The sequence below is a fragment of the Rattus norvegicus genome, chromosome 9 (genome assembly GCF_036323735.1).
Source record: "Rattus norvegicus strain BN/NHsdMcwi chromosome 9, GRCr8, whole genome shotgun sequence".
Taxonomy (NCBI): Eukaryota; Metazoa; Chordata; class Mammalia; order Rodentia; family Muridae; genus Rattus; species Rattus norvegicus.
The window spans coordinates 54,947,868-54,970,015 of record NC_086027.1 but is presented as its reverse complement, the minus strand read 5'-3'; the positions used below and the strand labels follow the sequence as shown (position 1 = coordinate 54,970,015).

Genomic DNA, 22,148 nt, shown 5'->3' with positions numbered 1-22,148 from the left:
CCTTCTGCTTAGTTCGTTTACAGTAAAATATTGTTTTCTTTTCTGTTTAAAGTCTTTACTTCAACTGCTTTTCAGCAACAGATTAACAGTTGATTTTCATTGTCAGGGCCTGACAGGAAATCCTGGTGTTCAAGGTCCTGAAGGAAAACTTGGGCCTTTGGTAAGAAATTTAAATAATTGTATCACTTTTAACAGTTTCCCATAGATATATAAGTTATATTTATTTATCCTGTGAATGATGGTCATGGTTACATTTTGAAGTGTCCACTAGTAATAATTTCTTAGTATCTTTGGATTTTCAAATTGAACAAAACGTAAGTTAAATTTTCTTGATTGAATGTTTGAAATTGAAATTACCTCAATGAAAACATTGCTGTATTCAAATAATGTTAAAATTTTTTTAATATTCTCTTTCCGTGATTGTGTTCCACTTTTACATGTTTAGAGAGAAATATATTGTCAGCTTATGTATTTTAGTCGTTTTTAAAGTAAATATAACGTGAAGTTGTAATTTTAATGTTTAAGACTACAAAACAGAGTAAATAAAAGGAGGTAAGGCCTGCCCGTTAATATGAGAGGGCTAGGAGATGGTGACAATGAGACCTACAAGTGGAGCAAAGTTAGAGCTTCTGTTCTAAATGCTCAAAATACTTCAGGGATTTATCAGGAAATAATAGCTAGCTTTTCTCATTCGCTGAGATAAACATAAAGAGATTAATATTTTCTTAAAGTGACTTCTATTGTTAGGAAAGACCGGCAACAATGTGTGTGGGGTAGAGTGGTGCTTAGAAACAGCTCACGCTCAACTTAACTTCCTGATGTCAACCCTGCAGGGTGCTCCTGGCGAAGATGGCCGACCAGGTCCTCCAGGCTCCATTGGTATTAGAGGGCAGCCTGGAAGCATGGGCCTTCCAGGCCCCAAAGGTAGCAGTGTGAGTACTCTGAACAATGTTTAATAGCCCACTGGAATCTGCTGTTGGAGTCCAAGGTATATTGCTTGACTTAAGTGAATTAAGAGTACTGTTTATTTATTCTTTAGGGTGACCTTGGGAAACCAGGAGAAGCTGGGAATGCTGGCGTGCCTGGGCAAAGGGTAGGAATTCATTTTTTTGGTATTGAAATAAAGGATGTAAAACCATACAAAATCTGACGGCCTCATCTAAAATGCCCATGTGATCCTAGGGGGCTCCTGGCAAAGACGGAGAAGTTGGTCCTTCAGGCCCCGTGGGACCTCCGGTATGTGACTTTCTTCGATGGTATTGCACATGTGAACGTTGCATTTCTCATTGTTTCTCCAAAATTAATCATAAGTAAGTTTCAGTGAAATGGAATGAGGAAGTAAGAGACTGAAGATTAATTTCAGTTTTTACTTTATTTCTCTAATGTACTGAATCCCCCCCTTTTTTTAATAAAAAGACTGATCTAATTTTAAACTGTAAAGTGATTTATAGTGACGAAGTCTGCCCTATCAAATTTGTATACCATAGTTGAAGAACAATAGATCAATTAAGGAAAATAGTGTTTGAAAATATTTATAATGTATTTTATTTAAAATGTATAAATGCAGGATTATACATACATTTGATAATTTCTTTTATTAAAAATATGTATTTAAGTTGCCTGGTTTTGAAAAGGCAAAAAGAAATGATCTTCATCTTTTGATGCTAAATTTTTATTCTCAGATTTTTAAATTATTTATCAGAGATATTTTGACATATTTAGCTTTTGTGAGGTCAGGTTAAGTAGCCTATTAAATGTTAATATTGCTTTTTAAAATCATTCTATTTTGAAATTATGAATGAATTATAATGAATAGAAATAAGCATCAATAGAAATACAACCTCTTAAATTGGATATAGGAAATAACACGTTTCCAATATTTCATCTGTGGTTAGCTCTAGGCCTATTATGTTTGGACTAAAAACAGCAACATCAACAACAAACCATGCTGTAATTTCTTCATTGGCTTTTTAAATGAAATTTTTCTCACTTTCAAGAAATTCAAATAATGTCTTTTTGTGATTTTTATTAATATTTTATTATCTGACTAATATGTAAATTGGACGGTTGAAAGAATTACAGAATGATGAATAGTACTAGTTTATAGAAACAGGAAGCAGACATAAAAGTCTGGTGGGATTCATGCTTTTCTTTTTCTTTGACTTAGGGCCTAGCTGGGGAAAGAGGAGAACAGGGACCTCCAGGTCCTACTGGCTTTCAGGTATGCACTAATTGAAGTTTTCATTTATACTATGAATTGCTTTTTAAAATACTTTTTCTTGTTTTTAAATAATATAGGAAGTAGCCAGTTGTCAATGCTCGCACCTGCCCTTCTACCAACTGGGAAACTGAGTTGGGGAGGGGGGCTGTGAGTATACAGCCATCCTGTGCTACCTACTAAGTTCCAGGCAAGGCTGGAATTTATAGTAAGACCCTGTATATGTGAGTATGTATTTATACAAACACACAATAGATGTTTGATTGAGGCAAGGTTCTTTAATTTTCAAAACAGACATCTTTATTAGATAGTATAGATGGTTGTATTTAACCAAACATTATTGTTCAAAGATACAGAATGTCTTGTCTCTGAAAAAAAAAAAAACAGTTCAAATGCAAAGCTGGTAAGAAATTCACAATATAAAACGTTCCCAATATCTCAATAAGGCTTATTAACTTAAGCTTATGTGGTTTTACTGGTACCTTCACTAAAACTTCTTGTTAAATAAATGATCACAGATTGCTTCCGCATAGTATACATTATTTAAAGGCATAAAAATTAGATTATGGAAACTTCAGGCCATTTTCCAGTAATGTTCTAGCATTTTCAAACTTAGTGCTAGAGCCATAATAGAGTCTATGAACATGAAGGACCTATTATATTCTTACCTTAATTTTTAAGTGGTATGGATAAAGAAGAATCTAGCTTTATAAATTTACAATCTCCTGTGCTTTATAATAGGTGGCTTTCTTAATGTACGTGGACGATATTTTCATAACTTTTGCTTTTACTTTCATTGTCTTTTGCATGAAAAAATGATGGAGTATAAATGTAAAATATTTGGTATTGGTGGCTGATCAAACTTTCAATAAATCGCTGGTTTTATTTGTCACTTTTGTTTTAGGGACTTCCTGGGCCTCCAGGGCCACCTGGAGAAGGTGGAAAGCCTGGTGATCAAGTAAGTTTTTAAATAATATCAGAAGTATAAGTTGTTGGATTATAACATCATCTCTGAAGAGTAAAGCTATAGGTTTTTCTGAGAAGCAATTCAAGGGACTCACATATTAAGCAAATTCCCCAAAGTCACACAGCTCAGACCATTTGAACCCAGCACACGTGCTTCCTGTGTTCACAACTCCCATCCTTCCTGTGTTCAAAACTCACATCCTCCTTTCCTTCCACTTCTCCCAGTCTGTCTTCTTACCCCCATCTCCTGTAGATCCTCTCCTCCATTTTTATTCAAGACAAGAGAAGCCTCCCAGTAATATTAACAGAATATGTCATAACAACTATAAGACCAGGCACATATCCTCATATCAAGCCTGGACAAGCAAACTTGTAGGAGGAAAAGGTTCACAAGACAGGGAAAAGAGTCAGAAACACTGCCACTCCCACTTTGAGGAGTCCCTCAAGAACATCAAGCTTACAACTATAGCATGTGTGCAGAAAGCCTAGCGCAGACCGGTACAGGTTCCTTGTTTTCCACTTCAATCTCTTTGAGCCCCAGTGAGTCCTACTTAGTAAATTCTGTGAGCCATGTTTCTGGTGTCTTCAATCCCGTTGTTTCCTACAATCCCTGATCCCCTTCTTCCAAAGGGTTTCTCCAGGGTCATTAAAGAAGACGTTTTGAAATAATATTAGGTATATCTTATTCCCACAATTCCAAGTGAAATATATAATATATATCCTAATGTGGAAAATATATATAAACACAATTTATTTACTAAATTCAATATCACTGAAATTGATAAGTTGAAATAGCTGGCGCTTATATATTTTTGTATGTTATTTTCTTACTATTTGCATACTCTATGATAATTGTTTTTAAAAAGACACTGTAAGTGTTCTGTTGTCTCTGAAAAAATATAATCTATTTTTTTCTTTTTTATTGGCTATATTTGTTTACATTTTAAATATTATGCCCTTTCCTGTTTTTACACCCATAAAACCTCTTTATCATCACCCTACCCCTGCTTCAAAGAAGGTGCTCCCCCACCCACCCACCCACCAACTCCCACCTCGGTGCCCTAGCATTCCCCTACACAGGGGCATTGACTTTCACAGGACCAAGGGCCTCTTCTCCTATTGATGCTAGATAAGGCCATCCTCGCCTGTGCATGCAACTGGAACCATGGGTCGCTCCATATGTACTCCATTTGGCTGTTTAGTTCCTAGGAGTTCTGGGTTATTTGATCATTCCTGTTGAGTCCTGGGAGCCTCTTGATTCCTTGAAATCTGGGACTTTCTGGTAGCTATCTCTAGATCCCATCCCCATTGCTGAACACCCCTGTTCAATTTCCTGACCCTCTGTATATGATCCCCATCTCCTCCCATACCTGATCCTGCCTCTTTTAGGCATAATGAAACATTTAGCCATAATATAAATCATTACAGAAAAATCTATTTTTACATTGATATCCCTCAATTATAATAGCATATATGTTTTTAATTCTTTAATGTTTATTGTAATGGTATACTACAGAAAACTGAATGTTTGATTTGGAAATACTTACAATAATATGAGATCTAGGTCAATGCTTATCTTCTGTTTTTTTTTTTTTTTTCAAATCTGTTTAGGGTGTTCCTGGAGAGCCTGGAGCTGTTGGGCCATTAGGACCTCGGGTAGGTGTTTTCTTTCGTGTGATTAATTTTGTTTCCCACATGCTACATATTAAATTGAAGTCTTTTATCTTAAGGAGTGCTTGATGTTAAGTATTAAGCTATTCTACTATTTGAAAAAACCTTAACTTGTGAATCTAGAGTATCTTTAATTCTAATTAATTTCTTTGCACTAAATTAGGAAACCCGAGTCATTAGCATAGCTCTACTACCAAAATTTTACCAGTAGAAAACATTTTAGAAACATTTTAACTTATTTTACATTAATATTGAGGTGATTTCACATCTTGGTGTCATACTAGGGAGAAAGAGGGAATCCTGGAGAAAGAGGAGAGCCAGGGATAACTGGATTACCTGGGGAGAAAGGCATGGCTGGAGGACATGGCCCTGATGGTCCAAAGGTGAGTGCCATCCTGACCTGGTCTTTTGAAAGCTCTAGAACTTAACAAATGCTTCTGGAGTCATCTTCTCTCCACATTTCAGTAAAACCTGATTACATTGTTTCTTAAAAAAATAAAGCAAAACAAAACAAAAAACCCTTCAATGGGTGCATGATGGGCTTTTACTGACAACTAGAAAGTGATCTTTTGTGTTCACATATACCACCCACCCACCCACCCACCCACCCTTCTGACACTTGTACATTTTGTTGGTTGCCACTATGAATGAACAGAGCAGGAAATGGAAAGTCATACTTTATTAGCAGACAAAACAAACTGTGTGCCCCATGTTCTTTGCCTTGTCTCCACAATTATAGTTACTGATTGTCTGAAAATGGACAATTTTAGCATTGGTAGCTGACCATGCAGTCAGATATCATATGAGGAACTGAAGTGAAATTTTGCATGATTATTAGATTACCTTAACTTTATCAAGATCCAAAGTGATGGAGCAAAGGCCATCTCAATTTGATTGTGCAGTTAACTTGGAACCAGCTTAATCTCACAATTTTTCCAAGGAAACAATGTAATGCTTCTGTTTTCTAAGCACGGTACCTTCTTTTTTTTACTAATATGTCTGTCATGGCCAACCAATGGAAAAGCAAGAGCAATTCAAGCCATTACACTTGAAAAGACTTTAATTTTTCTTTTTATTTGAATTAGTATTTAATTTTCTATAAAGAGAGGATGGGTATGCATCATAAAACTTGGATGAGGACCATGGGAGAAGGGAAGGGATATTGACTTTGACAGAGCATATTTGACATAGAAGTAGAAAAAACCATGGGAAGTGGTATAATGCAAGAGGTTCCAAAGGGGTTTGGGGGGCATGAGATGGACCCTCATAAACAAAACTATGGTCAAACTTCTACATTGAATCCTAATAATCTATATGCTAATACCAAATAAAAATTAAAAGTATATTAAGGAACAGTTAAGTTAGGGAAAAGAACAATATGATAAAGAGGTTCAGGTGAACAAAACAAAGAAGTTGGAAATATAAGCCAAAAATATAAATGCAAATCTAGGTTGTTTTCAAGAAATCCCACTCAGACACAGTTTCCATAATCTCAGAATCAGAGCATTAATCAAAGCTCGGTCTAATTGTTAATATTCAATTATAGAGGGATTCAACAGCAAATTCACAGTCATTTATTTATTTTAGGGCAACCCAGGTCCAACTGGGACCATTGGAGACACAGGGCCACCAGGTCTTCAAGGCATGCCAGGAGAAAGAGGAATTGCAGGGACACCTGGTCCTAAGGGTGACAGAGTAAGTCCTGTCTTTTGTTGTTGTTATTATTGTTGTTTTGATTGTTTGTTTTGTTTTTCTTTTTTATTGGATATTTTTTAATTTACAATTCAAATGTTATCCCATTTCATGGTTTCCCATTCATAAACCCCCATCACATCCACCTTCCCTTTATTCTAAGAGGATGTTCCCTCACTCATCCACCCGCCCGTTCCCAACTCCCTGCCCTTACTTTCCCCGACACTGGGGAATTTCATGAAGTCATTGTTTTTAATAGCTGAGTAGTATTTCACTGTGTAAATGTACCACAATATCTGTATCCATTCCTCTGTTAAGGGACATCTGGGTTCTTTCGATCTTCTGGCTATTATAAATAAGGCTGCTATGAACATGGTGGAGCATGTGTCCTTGTTATATGTTGGAGCATCTTTTGGGTATATGTCCAAGAGAGGTATAGCTGGGTTCTCAGGTACCACTATGTCCACTTTTCTGAGGAACCTCCAGACTGATTTCCAGTCATTGTACCAGCATGTAATCCCACCAACAATGAAGGAATATTATTCTTTTTCCACATCCTCACCAGCATCTGTTGTCACCTGAGTTATTCATCCTAGTCATTCTGACTGGTGTGAGGGGGAAATTTGGGGTTGTTTTGATTTGCATTTCTCTGACAACTAAGGATGTTGAACATTTCTTTAGGTGCTTCTCACCATTCAGTTTTCCTCAATTTCAGTTGAGAATTCTTTGCTTAGCTCTGTATCCTATTTCACAGTAGGGTTATTTGATTCTCTGGAGTCTAACTTCTTGAGTTCTTCTTATAAATTGTATATTAGTCCTCTATCAGATGTAGGATTGGTAAAGATCTTTTCCCAATCTGTTGGTTGCTAATTTGTTCTAATGACAGTGTTCTCTGCCTTACAGAAGTTTTGGAATTTTATGAAGTTCTATTTGTTGATTCTTGATCTTAGAGCGTAAGCTATTGGTGTTCTGTTCAGGAAAAATTCCCCAGTGTCCATGTGTTCGAGGTTCTTCCCCACTCTTTCTTCTATAAGTTTGAGTGTATCTGGATTTATGTGGAGGTCCTTAATCAACTTGGACTTGAACTTTATATCAGGTGATAGAAATGGATCAATTTGCATTCTTCTTCATGTGACTACCAGTTGAACTAGCACAATATGCTGAAAATGCTATGTTTTTGTTTGTTTGTTTGTTTTTTACTGGATGGTTTTAGCTCCTTTGCCAAAGAGGCAGTGACCATAGGTTTGTAGGTTTATTTATTTCTGAGTCTTCAATTCTATTTCATTGACGTACCTTCCCTTCCTGTTTCTGCAACAATACAAAACAGTTTTTATCAAAATTGCTCTGTAATAAAGCTTGAGGTCATGGATGGTGATTCCCCCACAAATTCTTTTATTGTTGATGACTGTTTTCACTATCCTGGGTTTTTTGTTCTTCCAAATGAATTTGCAAGTTGCTCTTTCTATCTCTATGAAGAATTGAGTGGGAATCTTGATGGGGATTGCATTGAATCTGTAGATTGCTTTGGCAAGACGGCCATTTTTACTATATTAATCCTGCCAATCTATGAGCATGGGAGATCTTTCCATCTTCTGAGATCTTCTTTAGTTTCTTTCTTCAGAGACCTGAAGTTCTTATCATACAGATATTTCACTTGCTTGGTTAGAGTCATACCGAGGTATTTTATATTATTTGTGACTACTGTGAAGGTTGGCATTTCCCTAATTTCTTTCTCAGCCCGTTTATCCTTTGAGTAGTGGAAGGTTACTGATTTATTTGAGTGAATTTTATGTCCAGCCATTTTGCCGAAGTTGTTTATCAGGTTTAGGAATTCTCTGGTGAAAATTTTGGGGTCACTTAAAAAGATTATCATTTTACCTGTGCATAGTGATATTTTGACTTCTTCCTTTCCAATTTCTATCCCTTTGACCTCCTTTTGTTGTCTAATTGTTCTGGCTAGGATATCAATTACTAAATTGAATAGGTTGGGAGAGAGTGGGCAGCCTTGTCTAGTCCCTGATTTTAGTGGGATTGCTTCAAGTTTCTCTCCATTTAGTTTGATGTTGACTGGTGGTTTGCTGCATAACTCTTTACTATGTTTAGGTATGGGCCTTGAATTCCTGATCATTCCAAGATTTTATCATGAAGAGGTGTTGAATTTTGTCAAATGCTTTCTCAGCATCTAATGAGATGATCGTGTGGATTTTTTTTAACTTTGAGTTTGTTTATATAGTGGATTACATTGATGGATTTTTGTATATTGAACCTTCTGTGCATCCCTGGGATGAAGCCTACTTGATCATAGTGGATGATCGTTTTGATGTGTTCTTGGATTTGTTTTTGAAAATTTTATTGAGTATTTTTGCATCGATATTCATGAGTGAAATTGGTCTGAAGTTCTCTTTCTTTGTTGGGTCTTTGTGTGGCTTAGGTATAAGCATAATTGTGGCTTCATAGAAGGAATGCGTAGTGTTCCTTCTGTTTTTATTTTGTGGAATTGTTTGGACAGTATTGATATTAGGTTTTCTATGAATATCTGATAGAATTCTAAAACTAAACACTCTGGTTCTGGGCCTTTTTTTTGTTTTTTGTTTGGGGGACTTTTAATGACTGCTTCTATTTCAATAGTAGTTATGGGACTGTCTAGACAGTTTATCTGATCCTGCTTTAACTTTGGTATCTGTATCTGTTTAGAAAATTGTCCACTTCAACCAGATTTTCAGTTTTATTGAGTACAGGCTTTTATAATAGGATCTGATGATTTTTTTAATTTCCTCATTTTCTGTTGTTATGTTTCCTTTTTCCTTTTTTATTTTGTTAATTTGGATACTGTCTCTCTGCCCTCTAGTTAGTCTGGGTAATGATTTATCTATTTTATTGATTTTCTCAAAGAACTAGCTCCTGATTTGATTTTTTGTATAGTTCTTTTTAGTTTCTACTTGGTTGATTTCAGCCCTGAGTTTGATTATTTCCTACAGTCTACTCTTCAGGTTTCTGGAGTATGTCTTTAGACTATTTATGATTATGATTTCCGAAGCAAATTATTACTCTTAGCCTGAATTATAAGTAATTTCTTTCTTATAATCTTCATTGGTTGAGAATATGCATAGTCTTGTGTTGTCATAGTCTTTAGTGTGTAAAGTATAAAGGGGACAAGTAAAAGCTTGCCCTCCTGAAGCTACATCTGGAATGTCAAAAAGACAATAAATGAACAACTGGTGCTTTGTTATTGTGTGTTTTTTCAGGGTGGCGTAGGAGAGAAAGGTGCTGAAGGAACAGCTGGAAATGATGGGGCAAGGGTAAGAGACATGGGAAGGGCCTTTTCCACCATGGGCTACAAACCTACATTTCTGCTCATTACCCTACAAACTTCCTGTAAGTTTTAGCAACAAATTAATCATGATGTTTTATAGTCAAGACTACAAGAATGATGCAATTTGAGACTGGATGTAGATTGATAGTGCCTACTTATTTTACTTACCCTGCATTAGTGAAATAGAAAAATGCAAAGTCCTTCCTGAAAGAATAAAAGGAAACAAACAACTATCCCTATATCTCTGGCACTTAGGAAAATATGTGTGATAGATCAGGCTAAATACAATTATTGTTCTATTTGTAGTAAGTGCAATACATTGTTTTAGGAAACAGTCATTTTCTATAAGGAAAAAATAATGTCTTCTTTGTTTTAAGAACACCTCCCCTGTAGTAATAGGGAACTTACTTTTTGTATCCATATAAGCAACAAAGTGATTTTATACAGTTTTAGAAAAAATATTAGAAAAATATATAATATGTTTTCCATATTATATCTGGAGAAAAGAATGTTTTTCTCAAGAACATACAATTAATAAATCAATATTATTCTTTACATTCTTATATATATGTATATATATATATGTATATATGTATATATGGAGAGAGATAAAATATTGAGGGGCCTATGAGGAAGAAACATAAAATTAACAGAGAACTTGTACAGAACTCCCAAAAATTTATTTAATTATTGTGATTATGTGTTGTGAGCCTCCAAGTCCTGCCCCATGTGGTGGCCCCATTCTCCCTGTGTAGAGAACAGCACCAACAGCAATGAACCTTGACTGTGGATGGCTATTTTATCAACAATGAAGACATTTTACTGTAACTGTATTTTAAATAAAAGAATTACACTTTTTTATCATATTAAAATTAAATATATTACAAAAGAAAATTCAATTTTCAATCTCTTCTCAACATTCAAAATAGATACTAACAAAATTAAATGGGTTACATTAACAAAATGCTGCTAATTTAGAACTTACTTGAAGACAGTTTCTTATACTGAGCAGAGTTAGATGAAAGAAGTCAAAATGTTTTTTAGAGAAAAATCTCATTGCTAGATTATGGATGACATAGCAAATTCCCAAAAGTGGTGTCATCTATAGTAGATAATGACTTGCAAAAGCAATCATGCTACAACAAAATAGCTGGTTTGTTTGTCTATTTAATTAAACACGAAAACTTCTGTACACTCTTTTCCTCGGTATACTTACGTTTTGTTAATTTACAGGGTCTTCCTGGTTCCTTGGGACCTCCAGGTCCTGCAGGCCCTACTGGAGAAAAGGTAAGTTGGAAGATGTTAGACCCAAATTGTTACTGTTTCTCAAGACTCTGTTTGAGGTAGACTATCTCAGAGTTTTCCCTACACTATCTACTTTCACATGTGCCTAGTAGTCTCCAATTGTATTGTAGATCAGATACTTAGCTATGTAAAATCTACTTTATAGGGTGAACCTGGTCCTAGAGGATTAGTTGGCCCTCCTGGCTCCCGTGGCAATCCTGTAAGTGAAAACCTTCACCTGTTTTTGTTTTTGTTTTTTTTGTTTTTGTGTGTGTGTGTGTGTGTGTGTGTGTGTGTGTGTGTGTGTATGTGGTAGAACAGTAAAAAGATTTATCTCTTATAGATCTAACTCTCTCTCTATCTCTCTATCCTTCTCTCTCTCTCTCTCTCTCTCTCTCTCTCTCTCTAATTTATCATTTATTTATATGTCATCTCTATATATCTTCTATTATCTGTCAGTCAGTCATTAATCACTGTCTGTCTAACTGTTAATATAATTTTCATGCTTATTGTGGTTATTTATATAAATTTCTGGATTTCAAATTTATTAAACTTAAAAAAAGTTGTCAGCTTTGAAATCTATAAAGTCAAGACAAGTAACTTGTTTGCTAAGTAATTAAGCAGTTTCTTTGACCACCAATTTATTATTTCACTTAAGGTTCTTCCTCAAGCAATGTAGTTTATATATATATATATATATATATATATATATATATATATATATGTATATATATATGTATATATATATGTATGTATATATATGTATATATACATATAATATATATATACAATTATCTATATAAAATATATATTATATATGTGAAAGGTACAATAGTATTTGCCTCCTTTTAGGGTTCTCGGGGGGAAAATGGTCCAACTGGAGCTGTTGGTTTTGCTGGACCCCAGGTAAAATTTCCAAGTATTTCTAACTTACAAATTAACACCCTTTATAGTAGAGTAATAAGTTTAGGTACTACTCAAATATGTTTTGAGTTATATATTAACATTTTCATTTTTAAAATATTTTGTGTATTATTCAACATATTTCAATAGGTGGAATGAACGTTGATGCTTATAATATTTAAATTTATGTAGTTATTTTCTATGATGAAAATATGCTGGCACAGTTTAAGAAAGTTTCAAAGAAGGTATTGCAAGTTTTCCATACCATGCATACACTAATTCCACAGCAACATTCTATAAGACTAAATGTCATGTTAATAATAATTACTATGAAATAATTTGTTAATAAATTTTAAATATGGTTTCTTATTTGAACAATTGCATTTAGGGTCCCGATGGACAGCCTGGTGTCAAGGGTGAGCCTGGAGAGCCAGGGCAGAAGGGAGATGCTGGGTCTCCTGGACCCCAAGGACTTGCAGGATCACCTGGCCCTCATGTGAGATATAAAAATCAAAAAGAATATTTTGATACCAGAGCACAGTATTTATGATGCACAGCTCATGCATTGGGCTTACTCTAGTTGTCTTTTGTTCTTCCATTTAGGGTCCTCATGGTGTTCCTGGACTGAAAGGTGGTCGAGGAACCCAGGGTCCACCTGTGAGTCTCTTTTATTTTTCTGGGAATTGTGCACAGCCAGTTGCAAATATCTAGTGTGCCCTACTCATATAAATGTTAGCTGTCATCTAATAATGTAATACAATGTTATTCTATGTGTCAACTGCATTATAGAGCAAAGTGTGCTTAGCTTAATTTGGAGATCTGGGGGGAAAGGATCTGGGAGAAAAATCCGTTTTGTTAATCTTGAAACCCAAGTGCTTTCTTTATATGGAGAATAAATATTATATATTGAAGTAAAAACACTTTATGTAGTTGATTATATAAAATACCTATGTGACTTTAGGTCTACTTTTATATTTTTAAAATAAGTAAAAGCCGTAAGAGGAAAACAATGTACCTCTACTGGCTAATACAGAATCTGTAGAATATTTGCCACACGAGCAGAATAGAAAACTTCACGGTCATAAATAAGCAATTGGATCCACAGACCCAGAACCTCCCAAGTGAAATGAAGGCTTCAGGAAAGTAGAGAAATAACCAATATGTCTGTTGTTCCCAGGGTGCTACAGGATTTCCTGGTTCTGCTGGAAGAGTTGGGCCTCCAGGCCCCGCTGTAAGTCAACTTAGATTTTCACCATTATACATGCATGTGCACCCACACAATGTGATATTTTAATTATTGTTTTGATTTAGTCTCTTATGATTTCTTCTCTTTGTTAAGTCTTCTAACAATCATAGCGTAGTTTAATCAAAACAAATTCAATGTTACAAATCAATTACCTTAGAGGAGATGATTTGTAAGTTCTTTCTAATCCAATGTCTGGCTGTTCTTCCATTTGAGTACTAAGTACTTTATTGTTATGTGCTGATAATAAATCTCAGTCAGAAAGCATCTCTAGACTCTCTGAAACTTCCTTTTCAGAAGCAAGGATGATAAGTATATCTGTATATCTGACTGTGCCTGCATGGGTTTATGGACCATGTGCATACAGTAGCTTGTGGAGGCCAGAAACTGTGTTAAATCCTCTGGTGTTTGTGTGAGAAGCAGGTGTGGCCACCATGTAGATGCTAAGTATCACATCCATACCATCTGCCACAGTCACAAGGGCTTCACGATCACATCAACCCCTAAACGTTTCCATAGTAACTCCTATCATAAGACCAGTTCAAACTGGTTCAAATGAAATAAATAACATTATAATCTATAGTGAGAACAGCCTTAAATAGGTTTCAAAATTAATTTCAGAACTTTTTAAAATAATGAATGGTCATCTGAAAAATGGAATGTAGGCCTCTCTCAGGGCATTAATCTACAGCTATACTTTGTTTCTTTTGCTTTACTTAAGTATGCTCAGTGGCCAATTATCTAAGAAGATAAGAAGCAATCCTGTACAGCACTGCTCTCTGCCCGAGGGCGAGCCTTCTCAGTCCATTCTTCTTACTTGGCTTCCACTTTGCCCTCCTCATTGCTTCTTTCTGTATGATACCAGGGAGCTCCAGGACCTGCAGGGCCCATAGGAGAACCTGGGAAGGAAGGACCACCCGGTCTTCGTGGGGACCCTGGCTCTCATGGGAGAGTGGGTGATAGAGGACCAGCTGGCCCACCTGGTAGCCCAGGAGACAAAGGGGACCCAGGGGAAGATGGACAACCTGTAAGTTTGGCATCTGTTTCACTCCAACTGAAATATTTATAAAACTTACCACAATATTATTCTGGAAATATTTCTAAATGCTTTCATCTCACTAAGTTTCAATTTTTAATTCTCTGATATAAAAGTACATGGTTTTCTAAGACTAAACCTTCTTGGTTGAATGTTTTCTTTGTGAAGACTAAATATTAACAATGTTTAGCAGTCCTTTAAATTTTCTTTTTGTTCTCTTAAATGGGAAAAAATAGATTTTATTTGAAATAGCTCTCTTTTTATTTTCACTACCTAGCAAGGTCTCCTCCAGGTGTTGAATAATATCGGAGGCTATGCTAACATTCAAAGTGTTCCCATTCATGCTTGGATAAAACAAGAAGTTTTTTGGTTGGTGGTTTTGTTTTTTCTATTTTTATTTCTCATACCTCCCAAATTCTATAAAGCCTTAGTTAACTATATAATTTCTTTAGGTATGAAATCATCCTTTATAGTAGTAACTATAGTCTATCACCATTAGGGTCCAGATGGCCCCCCTGGTCCTGCTGGTACCACTGGGCAAAGAGGAATTGTTGGAATGCCTGGACAACGTGGGGAGCGAGGAATGCCTGGCCTTCCTGGCCCAGCGGTAAGTAGCTGTATTAGTCAAGGCTCATCTGAGATGTTATTTACTTTTTTTGTGGAAAGAATTGGATTCTTTTGCTTAATGTGTTTGTTCAGAGAGTCTTAAGCTGACATTACTTCTTAGCTTTTAAAAACCTTTTGGTCTTAAATATTAAGTGCTAACACACTTGACAAACATATCTGTTTAACTTTGGGTCAAGAGATGTAGATAAGTGTTTGGATTTTTGGTGACTCAGTATTTCTTCAAAGATAAAACTGATGCCTGGTGCTAGAGAAGTGGGATTACCTCCTGGTCATAGTATCTGTTAAAATAAACATCCTTAACAAAACAGCCCTACTTCACAGTACACAACCAAAGAGAAGACATAGCTGAGCTAAGGCCACTTCAGAAATCGTTGTTGGTGAACTACAATCCCCTGTTCCTTTTGGGTGCTTGGGGTTCTTATATTATTCTGAGTATGGAGGAAAGTTTCACTTTATTAAAACTTTAAAGGAACTAGATTTTTCCAGTTGACAATGCTTGAGGGAGAAATGATGTTTTCATGTGGAACATAGACCACTGGTACGAGAATCTAGCAGACTATTGGGTACAAATATGAAGTGAACAAATTAGGAGTTAAAGTTTGTCTTATTGATATCGGAATTGAGTCAAGAATCAGAAAGTAAAAGTTTTAAACACATTTTAAAAAATGAGCAGAAAAAGCAGGAGTGATAAAGGTATGTATATCTTTGATAACAGATAAGAGAAGCATAGCTATAGTTGACTACATATGATAAGGGTGTGTATATCTTTTAAGTGATACAGGAAGCAGAAGCATAGCAAGAATTGACTACATAGATTCAAACACAAAATGCATACTGAAGCAGGAGATGTGGGATGATTTTGGTCTCTTCGATATGTCTTGAGCAATGTGATAAGAAGTAGACATGTCTTTAAGCAATCATGGGTACTGTATGATATGGACAGTTATACTGAAGTACTACTGAATAAATGGGCCTGTAGAAATTGATATTCTTACATTTCTCTGCAGTGTTTTACCTACTTGTGTTTTAATTTCAGGGTACACCAGGAAAAGTAGGACCGACTGGTGCAACAGGAGATAAAGGTCCCCCTGGACCCGTAGGACCTCCAGGTTCCAATGGTCCTGTGGGGGAACCTGGACCAGAAGTGAGTACTATGGTCCTTAACAAAGACACCTTTATTTCAGACACATATGAGGGGTATAGTTCTTTCATTATCAAATTGATGTAGATATGTGGAAATGGATTGCACACATGAGTTTAAGAAAGATGTTTATCACGCTGTTTGATGTACTCCTCTTCCCTAGAGATTTGGCTAAGTGATAGAGAAACCGAATTAGCTCCTTTCCACTGACTTTTAGAAAAGCTGAAGGGAGTGTTTTGGTTGACTTAGCTTTTGGCAAATTGTTTTGAAGGTGGAAGGATATAGCCATTCATCTTTTTCCTTGTTATTATTTCATTATGTAATGGAATATTTATCAAAATTGTCAAGTTTTATGGAGATAGGATTAATGAAACTATTATGGCTCATGAAAAAGGGAAAGTAGAGTGTGTTTCTCTTATCACTATAAAGTAACATTATATTTGTCATATTCCTTTCATCTTTTTTTTGAGGAAATAAGGCTCTAACAGGCATTTTGAGAAGCTAAAGAATAGAATATCCTCTGTTTAATAGCTTAATGAGTAAATTACCAAAACATCACATTTTTTCCTGAAAGTATTAGTCAATGATTTTAAAGCTAATTGTGTGTGTGTGTGTGTGTGTGTGTGTGTGTGTGTGTGTGTGTGTGTGTGTAAAATGATCAGGAAAGAATAGTATATACTTTGAAACATAATCTTATATAACATGAACACAGTCATATAGTTTCAAAGTCTGAAAAACTATTATTTGGATAAACAAAGTGAGAATTCAGGTCAAATGCAAGAAAGCAGCTCAGGGATTGTGATTGATTTCCATGCATCTGGGGAGTTTTTCTTTAATGAGAGCTAGCAATGAGCAATAGGAGTAAATAATAATATGGTAACTTTACAATCGTTGACAATAAAAAGAGAGGGGAGCCACTTCTCTCCTGCCAAGGTCCTGGTGAGTGTTGACTGCCATTTTATGGTTTTAAAAAGAGGAAACATGTTGGTCAGTTTCCTGTCGACTAGGCTGAAAGTTTAAAAACCTCCTTAGGAAGCTGTGTCTAACACTATTCTTTTTAGGGTCCGGCTGGTAATGATGGTACCCCAGGACGGGATGGTGCTGTTGGAGAACGGGTAAGTGCAATGTTGATTAGATAGAATTTTAAAACCATGTAAGAATGAAATCATCATGATTCTAGCATAATAATAATTTTAATGAAAATACTTTCTATCCCTAGCCCCAGTGAAACTCTGATTTTTCTGATGGCAAACTTTTTACTAAGGTCATAAGCTTGGATAATCTTGTAAATGAAATAATATCTGAATGCATGACAAAGTATGATACATGTCTTCAAAAGCAAGAAACCAACTTGCTTTTTCATATTTGGTGTAACATAGAGGCCTTGGATGAAGATGGTAAATGTATATTCTAAATTTCTGTATCACTCACTCAGCTAAGTGACATCTACGCTTTTCTCTTCATTCTCTAAAGAAAGTAACTTACAAGAATATAAGCAATGACACGCTCTAAGCTGTAGAGGTGGTATGTGTTTTTAAGTTAGTCCTGCATTGAGCTGATGATTTTACAAGGTATAACAGCAGCTGAGTTTCTTTTGGTGGTTACACAGCTGTTATTTAGGGAACAGATCTGGCCAGTAAAGGTAAACCAGACATGTGATGCAGAATTTCTGAATCTGTTTCCAAATACTTAAATATGCTTATTGAAAGTATTCATATGCTTAAATTTTTCTTCAGGGTAAGCACACAAGAATGCTATCATGTAATTAATAGGAAGATGGAAAAATGTGGAGAAATCCTGGGCTAAGACTCTCCTTATCTAACACAGTCATTAGAAATTGTCTGACATCTGGAACCTTTGCCTTTGTTAGTGTACTGACCTAATGTGGAAAATATTCAAAGGTCTTGATATTCACTCCCAGAAATATTATTACTGTTCCATGAACTCCTATGTGGACTTTAAATTGCTGTTTCAACTTAGTCACATGGGATAGTCCGAGTGAAGTTAGGGGGAGCTATTTCTCCCCTAATTCTTTCAAGTGAGATATGCAATCTGAATACAACTTTGTTTGCCCCCAATTCATTGCCCTTTGAGGGTATTATACCGTAAGATGCTTGCAGTTAGCATGGCAGCTGCCCTTCTTGCATAGCATAGGGGAAGAGCTCTTTTAAAAAATGCTCAGAATGATTTTTCTGAGCGATTGTGCGTGGATCTGAAAAATGGATGAAGTGGTTTCCACTGTGAAATTGCATTGTGTGCTACAAATGTGGACACTCCTTGAAGTCTGGTAGTCTAGGAAATCAGACTAGCAAATCTTCAGTTCTAGAGACAAACACTACTGTCCTCTAGTACTCTGGACTTAGGGAACAGCAGGAATCAAGAGTGGACAAGATCTAAAGCCAAGGTAGAACAGTCCTATGCCTGAGAATTTAATTTACTGACTAGTGAATAAAAGTAAATAATTAAATGAATAATAATAAACATGTTTGAAAAGATATATTTTCATATTGTAAATAATATGAGCAATATTGAACACTGTTGCTCTTATAGAATAATTATTTAAAGAATAATATATTTTTTGTCAGGGTGACCGTGGAGACCCCGGGCCTGCTGGTCTACCAGGTTCTCAGGGTGCCCCTGGGACCCCTGGCCCTGTCGGTGCACCAGGAGATGCAGGACAAAGAGGAGAGCCAGTAAGAATGTCAACTTCATATTGACAGTTATATGACATTGATATACTGTCCTGTAACTATGTGTCTATGCATCCAATCTTAATTATGTTGGTAGCTGAGGACTCTAAATAATGATAAACAGACAATTATGAATTAAAATATATATTTAGTTTTAAAGCTAATTTGCATTTGAATATGGATTTAATCCTGATATAGTTACTTTAATTATTTAAATAAGTTGTGATTTATAGGAACTGTAATACATTTGAATAACATTAAGCAACCAATGTCATTTACTAGAAAATTAAGGTAAACTTTATTTGACCAAGCTAGTATTTGAAGTTCACTGTGATGTGTTACTAGAGTGAGGGTATTCTTGCCTGATGTAAAAACATTTGACAGACACCAATGTGTACATTATATTTATATCTATGCTTATATTGAGATGTTACTCTTAGATTTATATTCATGTGTATATTTATGCTTGAAGATCCTAAGTTTTATGAAAAATTTTCTAGGGTTCCCGAGGCCCTGTAGGACCACCTGGTCGAGCTGGAAAGCGTGGTTTACCTGTAAGTGCTATGTTTTCTGAACAAATATTTTTTTCTGTGTAAAATATATACCCAAAGGGAAAATACAGCTTAAGATTCATAAATAGAAGGGGAGAAAGGCTCTTGGAAAATTACAGATCCCTAGGAGCCAGAGACTCTCTGAGGTGGTGGTAGCAATATAGTATGATAGTTCGGTACCAAATATTTCAAAAAGCTGAAAGACAGATTTGAAGGATTTTAGTACAACAAAATAATGTGGGTGACAGTACACATTATCAAAAATCACAAGGGAGTTGGTCTTGAACCTGGTATGGGGAAAACAGAGGTCCTTGGAGAGCAACAGCAGCTTTCTTGCTTCAGATGAGCAGGAGCTAGGGGCCAGAGGGGATGGCTTTCCCAATCCTTTTCCAGTCAGTGGCTTTGAATTGGGTGGCTATTGGTTATCCTGAGATACAAATACACCGATTTAGCCCTACTTTGTTGCTCAATGCAATCTTGGCAGTCCTAACTCATCAGTTTATTTGCATATGTAAATTTAGTATTCCTAGAGAAAGCACGGAAGGTAAAACTTATTTTAAAATTTAATTTTAGAGAAACTATTTAAAAATAAAATAAATAAACCATAAAGAGTAAAACTGCAATAAATTCTAGTCTTAATTAATGTTCATGATTGACTATTTCTAGGGACCACAAGGACCTCGAGGTGATAAGGGTGACAATGGAGACAGAGGTGACAGAGGTCAGAAAGGCCACAGAGGCTTCACTGGCTTGCAGGGTCTTCCTGGCCCTCCTGTAAGTTATTTTTTAAATGCTGTCTTTTCCTGCATATGAGAATATATTAATGCATTGAAAGAAACATCTATGGAATAGATGTTTAAATTATCTTTATGTTTAAATTAATAGATTTTAAATTTAAAATTATCTTGATGGATAATTATATAGTTACCTAATATAAATACCCATCTATAGGCTAAAACATTGTGGGGAAGAAATGATGCATAACGCTACATGCCCCTTTACCTACATAGCTGTCTTTGGTATCAGTCAGATGTTAAAGAAATCAATGGCTTTGTTTGTAGTGCTAATATTAGAAACAGCATACCTTTAATGATACAATACAGCATAATAGAGATCTAGGTGTTTTGGCAACACTTTCATTATTCTTTCTCTGTAGGGTCCAAATGGTGAACAAGGAAGTGCTGGCATTCCTGGTCCTTTTGGCCCAAGAGTAAGTAACAGAAACTATTAAGCTTCAGGTATACTATTTCTTGAGTACAATACTTCTGGTAATTAAAATTTATTCTTTCATGTTCTCTGAGGTGGGCGGAAAATTTATGGGACAAATTTAGCAAGTAATGTAAACTAGAAATATCCTGAAATATGGCATATTTTGTGTTGTAAAATCTATTACCTAGGTTTTACATATGCTTCTGTACAATTTCATATTTGTGGTTAAATTTCCACTAAACATAAATTCTTAGAGATGATTGGTACTGCTTATGAAGTAGAATCGAATTTTGAAGATAGACATTTTTTTCTTTAATTGTGATAAATCCCTAGAAGCTTAGACAAAGATAATTTGGAAGCAAATCATAGTAGAGAACCAATACTTGAGGCTTTTAGAAATTCTAGAATCATATAAGTGCTGTTTCTTATAAATCATTGTTGTCCTAAGACTGTTCACACAGATATTTATGGAATAAAAAAATAGAAAGATTAATTAGCAAAAAAAATCTGCTATATTTAAGTACAGTGTAAATATACATAAAGTGAGAATAGTACTAAGGAAATTGCTAGGGTTTGATGTGGCTCTGTGGTATAAGTACTGGTTTCAACCATAGCACACACTCAACTTACATCATTTCCTTCTAAATCAATTGAATTTTCAACCAAGTTTATTAACTGTTTGATGAAACAGTTGCTACCAATAAAAGTTGGTGATTAACCGCTTTACATTTTAAACTTATTTTGGTCCTTTACTCAGAATTAGTGATGGACAGTTCACACACAGTAAAATTGTAAATATAACGAAATGCTGAAAGGCTACTTATTAGTTATTAAGACTAGAATCTGAGCAGTCAGGGCAATTACTCCATCTCTATAATGGTTCTTTTATTAGAAAGACATTGTGCAGTAGTTCTAAAATACATTTCTGTATTCTGACAGGGTCCTCCAGGACCAGTAGGTCCTTCAGGAAAAGAAGGAAACCCTGGGCTACTTGGACCAATTGGACCTCCTGGTGTGCGGGGAAGTGTAGGAGAAGCAGGACCAGAGGTAAGGTCAAAAGAGTTTGCATGGAAGATACTGTTGCCAAAATTTAGTCTGTCCAATAGTATATGAGGAACCTTACCAACAAGAGTTCCAAGAGACTCTTAAATAAACCTAGAAGTCACAGCAAGGTTAATTACTTAAGTAATTATTTCTTGTCTTTTAATGCTTGGTATTTGGAGCATATAAAATGAGAATTCATCAATTACAATGGGACATAAAATATATTTTAAAAACTGTATCACAGTAATAAGACAGAGAAGGGAAAATGAAGCTACCCGGGAGAAAAGCTTTGCAGAGTTGAAATTAATTTGATATTCAACAAACTGTAATAACATAAGTTACAATGTTTACTCTCATTCCTAGGGTAAATATTAAGAAAATTAAAAAAAGAGAGCTCGAGATACCAAGTCTTTGAATTGATATTATACCAAGGTTAAATATCAAGCAATGATTGCATTCTTATCAAAGTTAGATAAAATTGCATTGTCTGAAATTATATTTGTCTCAGTTTGCTTTCATGCTGCTGTTAAAAACTCTGACAAAATCAAGTGAAAAGGGTT

At 35.4% G+C, this 22,148-nt stretch overlaps 1 protein-coding gene across 1 annotated transcript in view; it reads left to right on the top strand.

Annotated features, from left to right (window-relative positions):
* Positions 1–22,148, top strand: part of Col5a2 (collagen type V alpha 2 chain) — a 149,384-nt gene that overhangs the window by 120,136 nt on the left and 7,100 nt on the right. Inside the window, exons 26-50 of the mRNA NM_001399195.1 lie at positions 107–160; positions 834–932; positions 1,040–1,093; positions 1,183–1,236; positions 2,168–2,221; positions 3,123–3,176; positions 4,796–4,840; positions 5,140–5,238; positions 6,443–6,550; positions 9,793–9,846; positions 11,094–11,147; positions 11,311–11,364; positions 11,997–12,050; positions 12,436–12,543; positions 12,651–12,704; positions 13,225–13,278; positions 14,156–14,317; positions 14,826–14,933; positions 15,990–16,097; positions 17,156–17,209; positions 18,680–18,787; positions 19,285–19,338; positions 20,002–20,109; positions 20,492–20,545; positions 21,484–21,591. Coding sequence (NP_001386124.1) covers positions 107–160; positions 834–932; positions 1,040–1,093; positions 1,183–1,236; positions 2,168–2,221; positions 3,123–3,176; positions 4,796–4,840; positions 5,140–5,238; positions 6,443–6,550; positions 9,793–9,846; positions 11,094–11,147; positions 11,311–11,364; positions 11,997–12,050; positions 12,436–12,543; positions 12,651–12,704; positions 13,225–13,278; positions 14,156–14,317; positions 14,826–14,933; positions 15,990–16,097; positions 17,156–17,209; positions 18,680–18,787; positions 19,285–19,338; positions 20,002–20,109; positions 20,492–20,545; positions 21,484–21,591 — 1,917 coding nt within the window. The remainder of the gene's footprint in view (positions 1–106; positions 161–833; positions 933–1,039; positions 1,094–1,182; positions 1,237–2,167; positions 2,222–3,122; positions 3,177–4,795; positions 4,841–5,139; positions 5,239–6,442; positions 6,551–9,792; positions 9,847–11,093; positions 11,148–11,310; positions 11,365–11,996; positions 12,051–12,435; positions 12,544–12,650; positions 12,705–13,224; positions 13,279–14,155; positions 14,318–14,825; positions 14,934–15,989; positions 16,098–17,155; positions 17,210–18,679; positions 18,788–19,284; positions 19,339–20,001; positions 20,110–20,491; positions 20,546–21,483; positions 21,592–22,148) is intronic.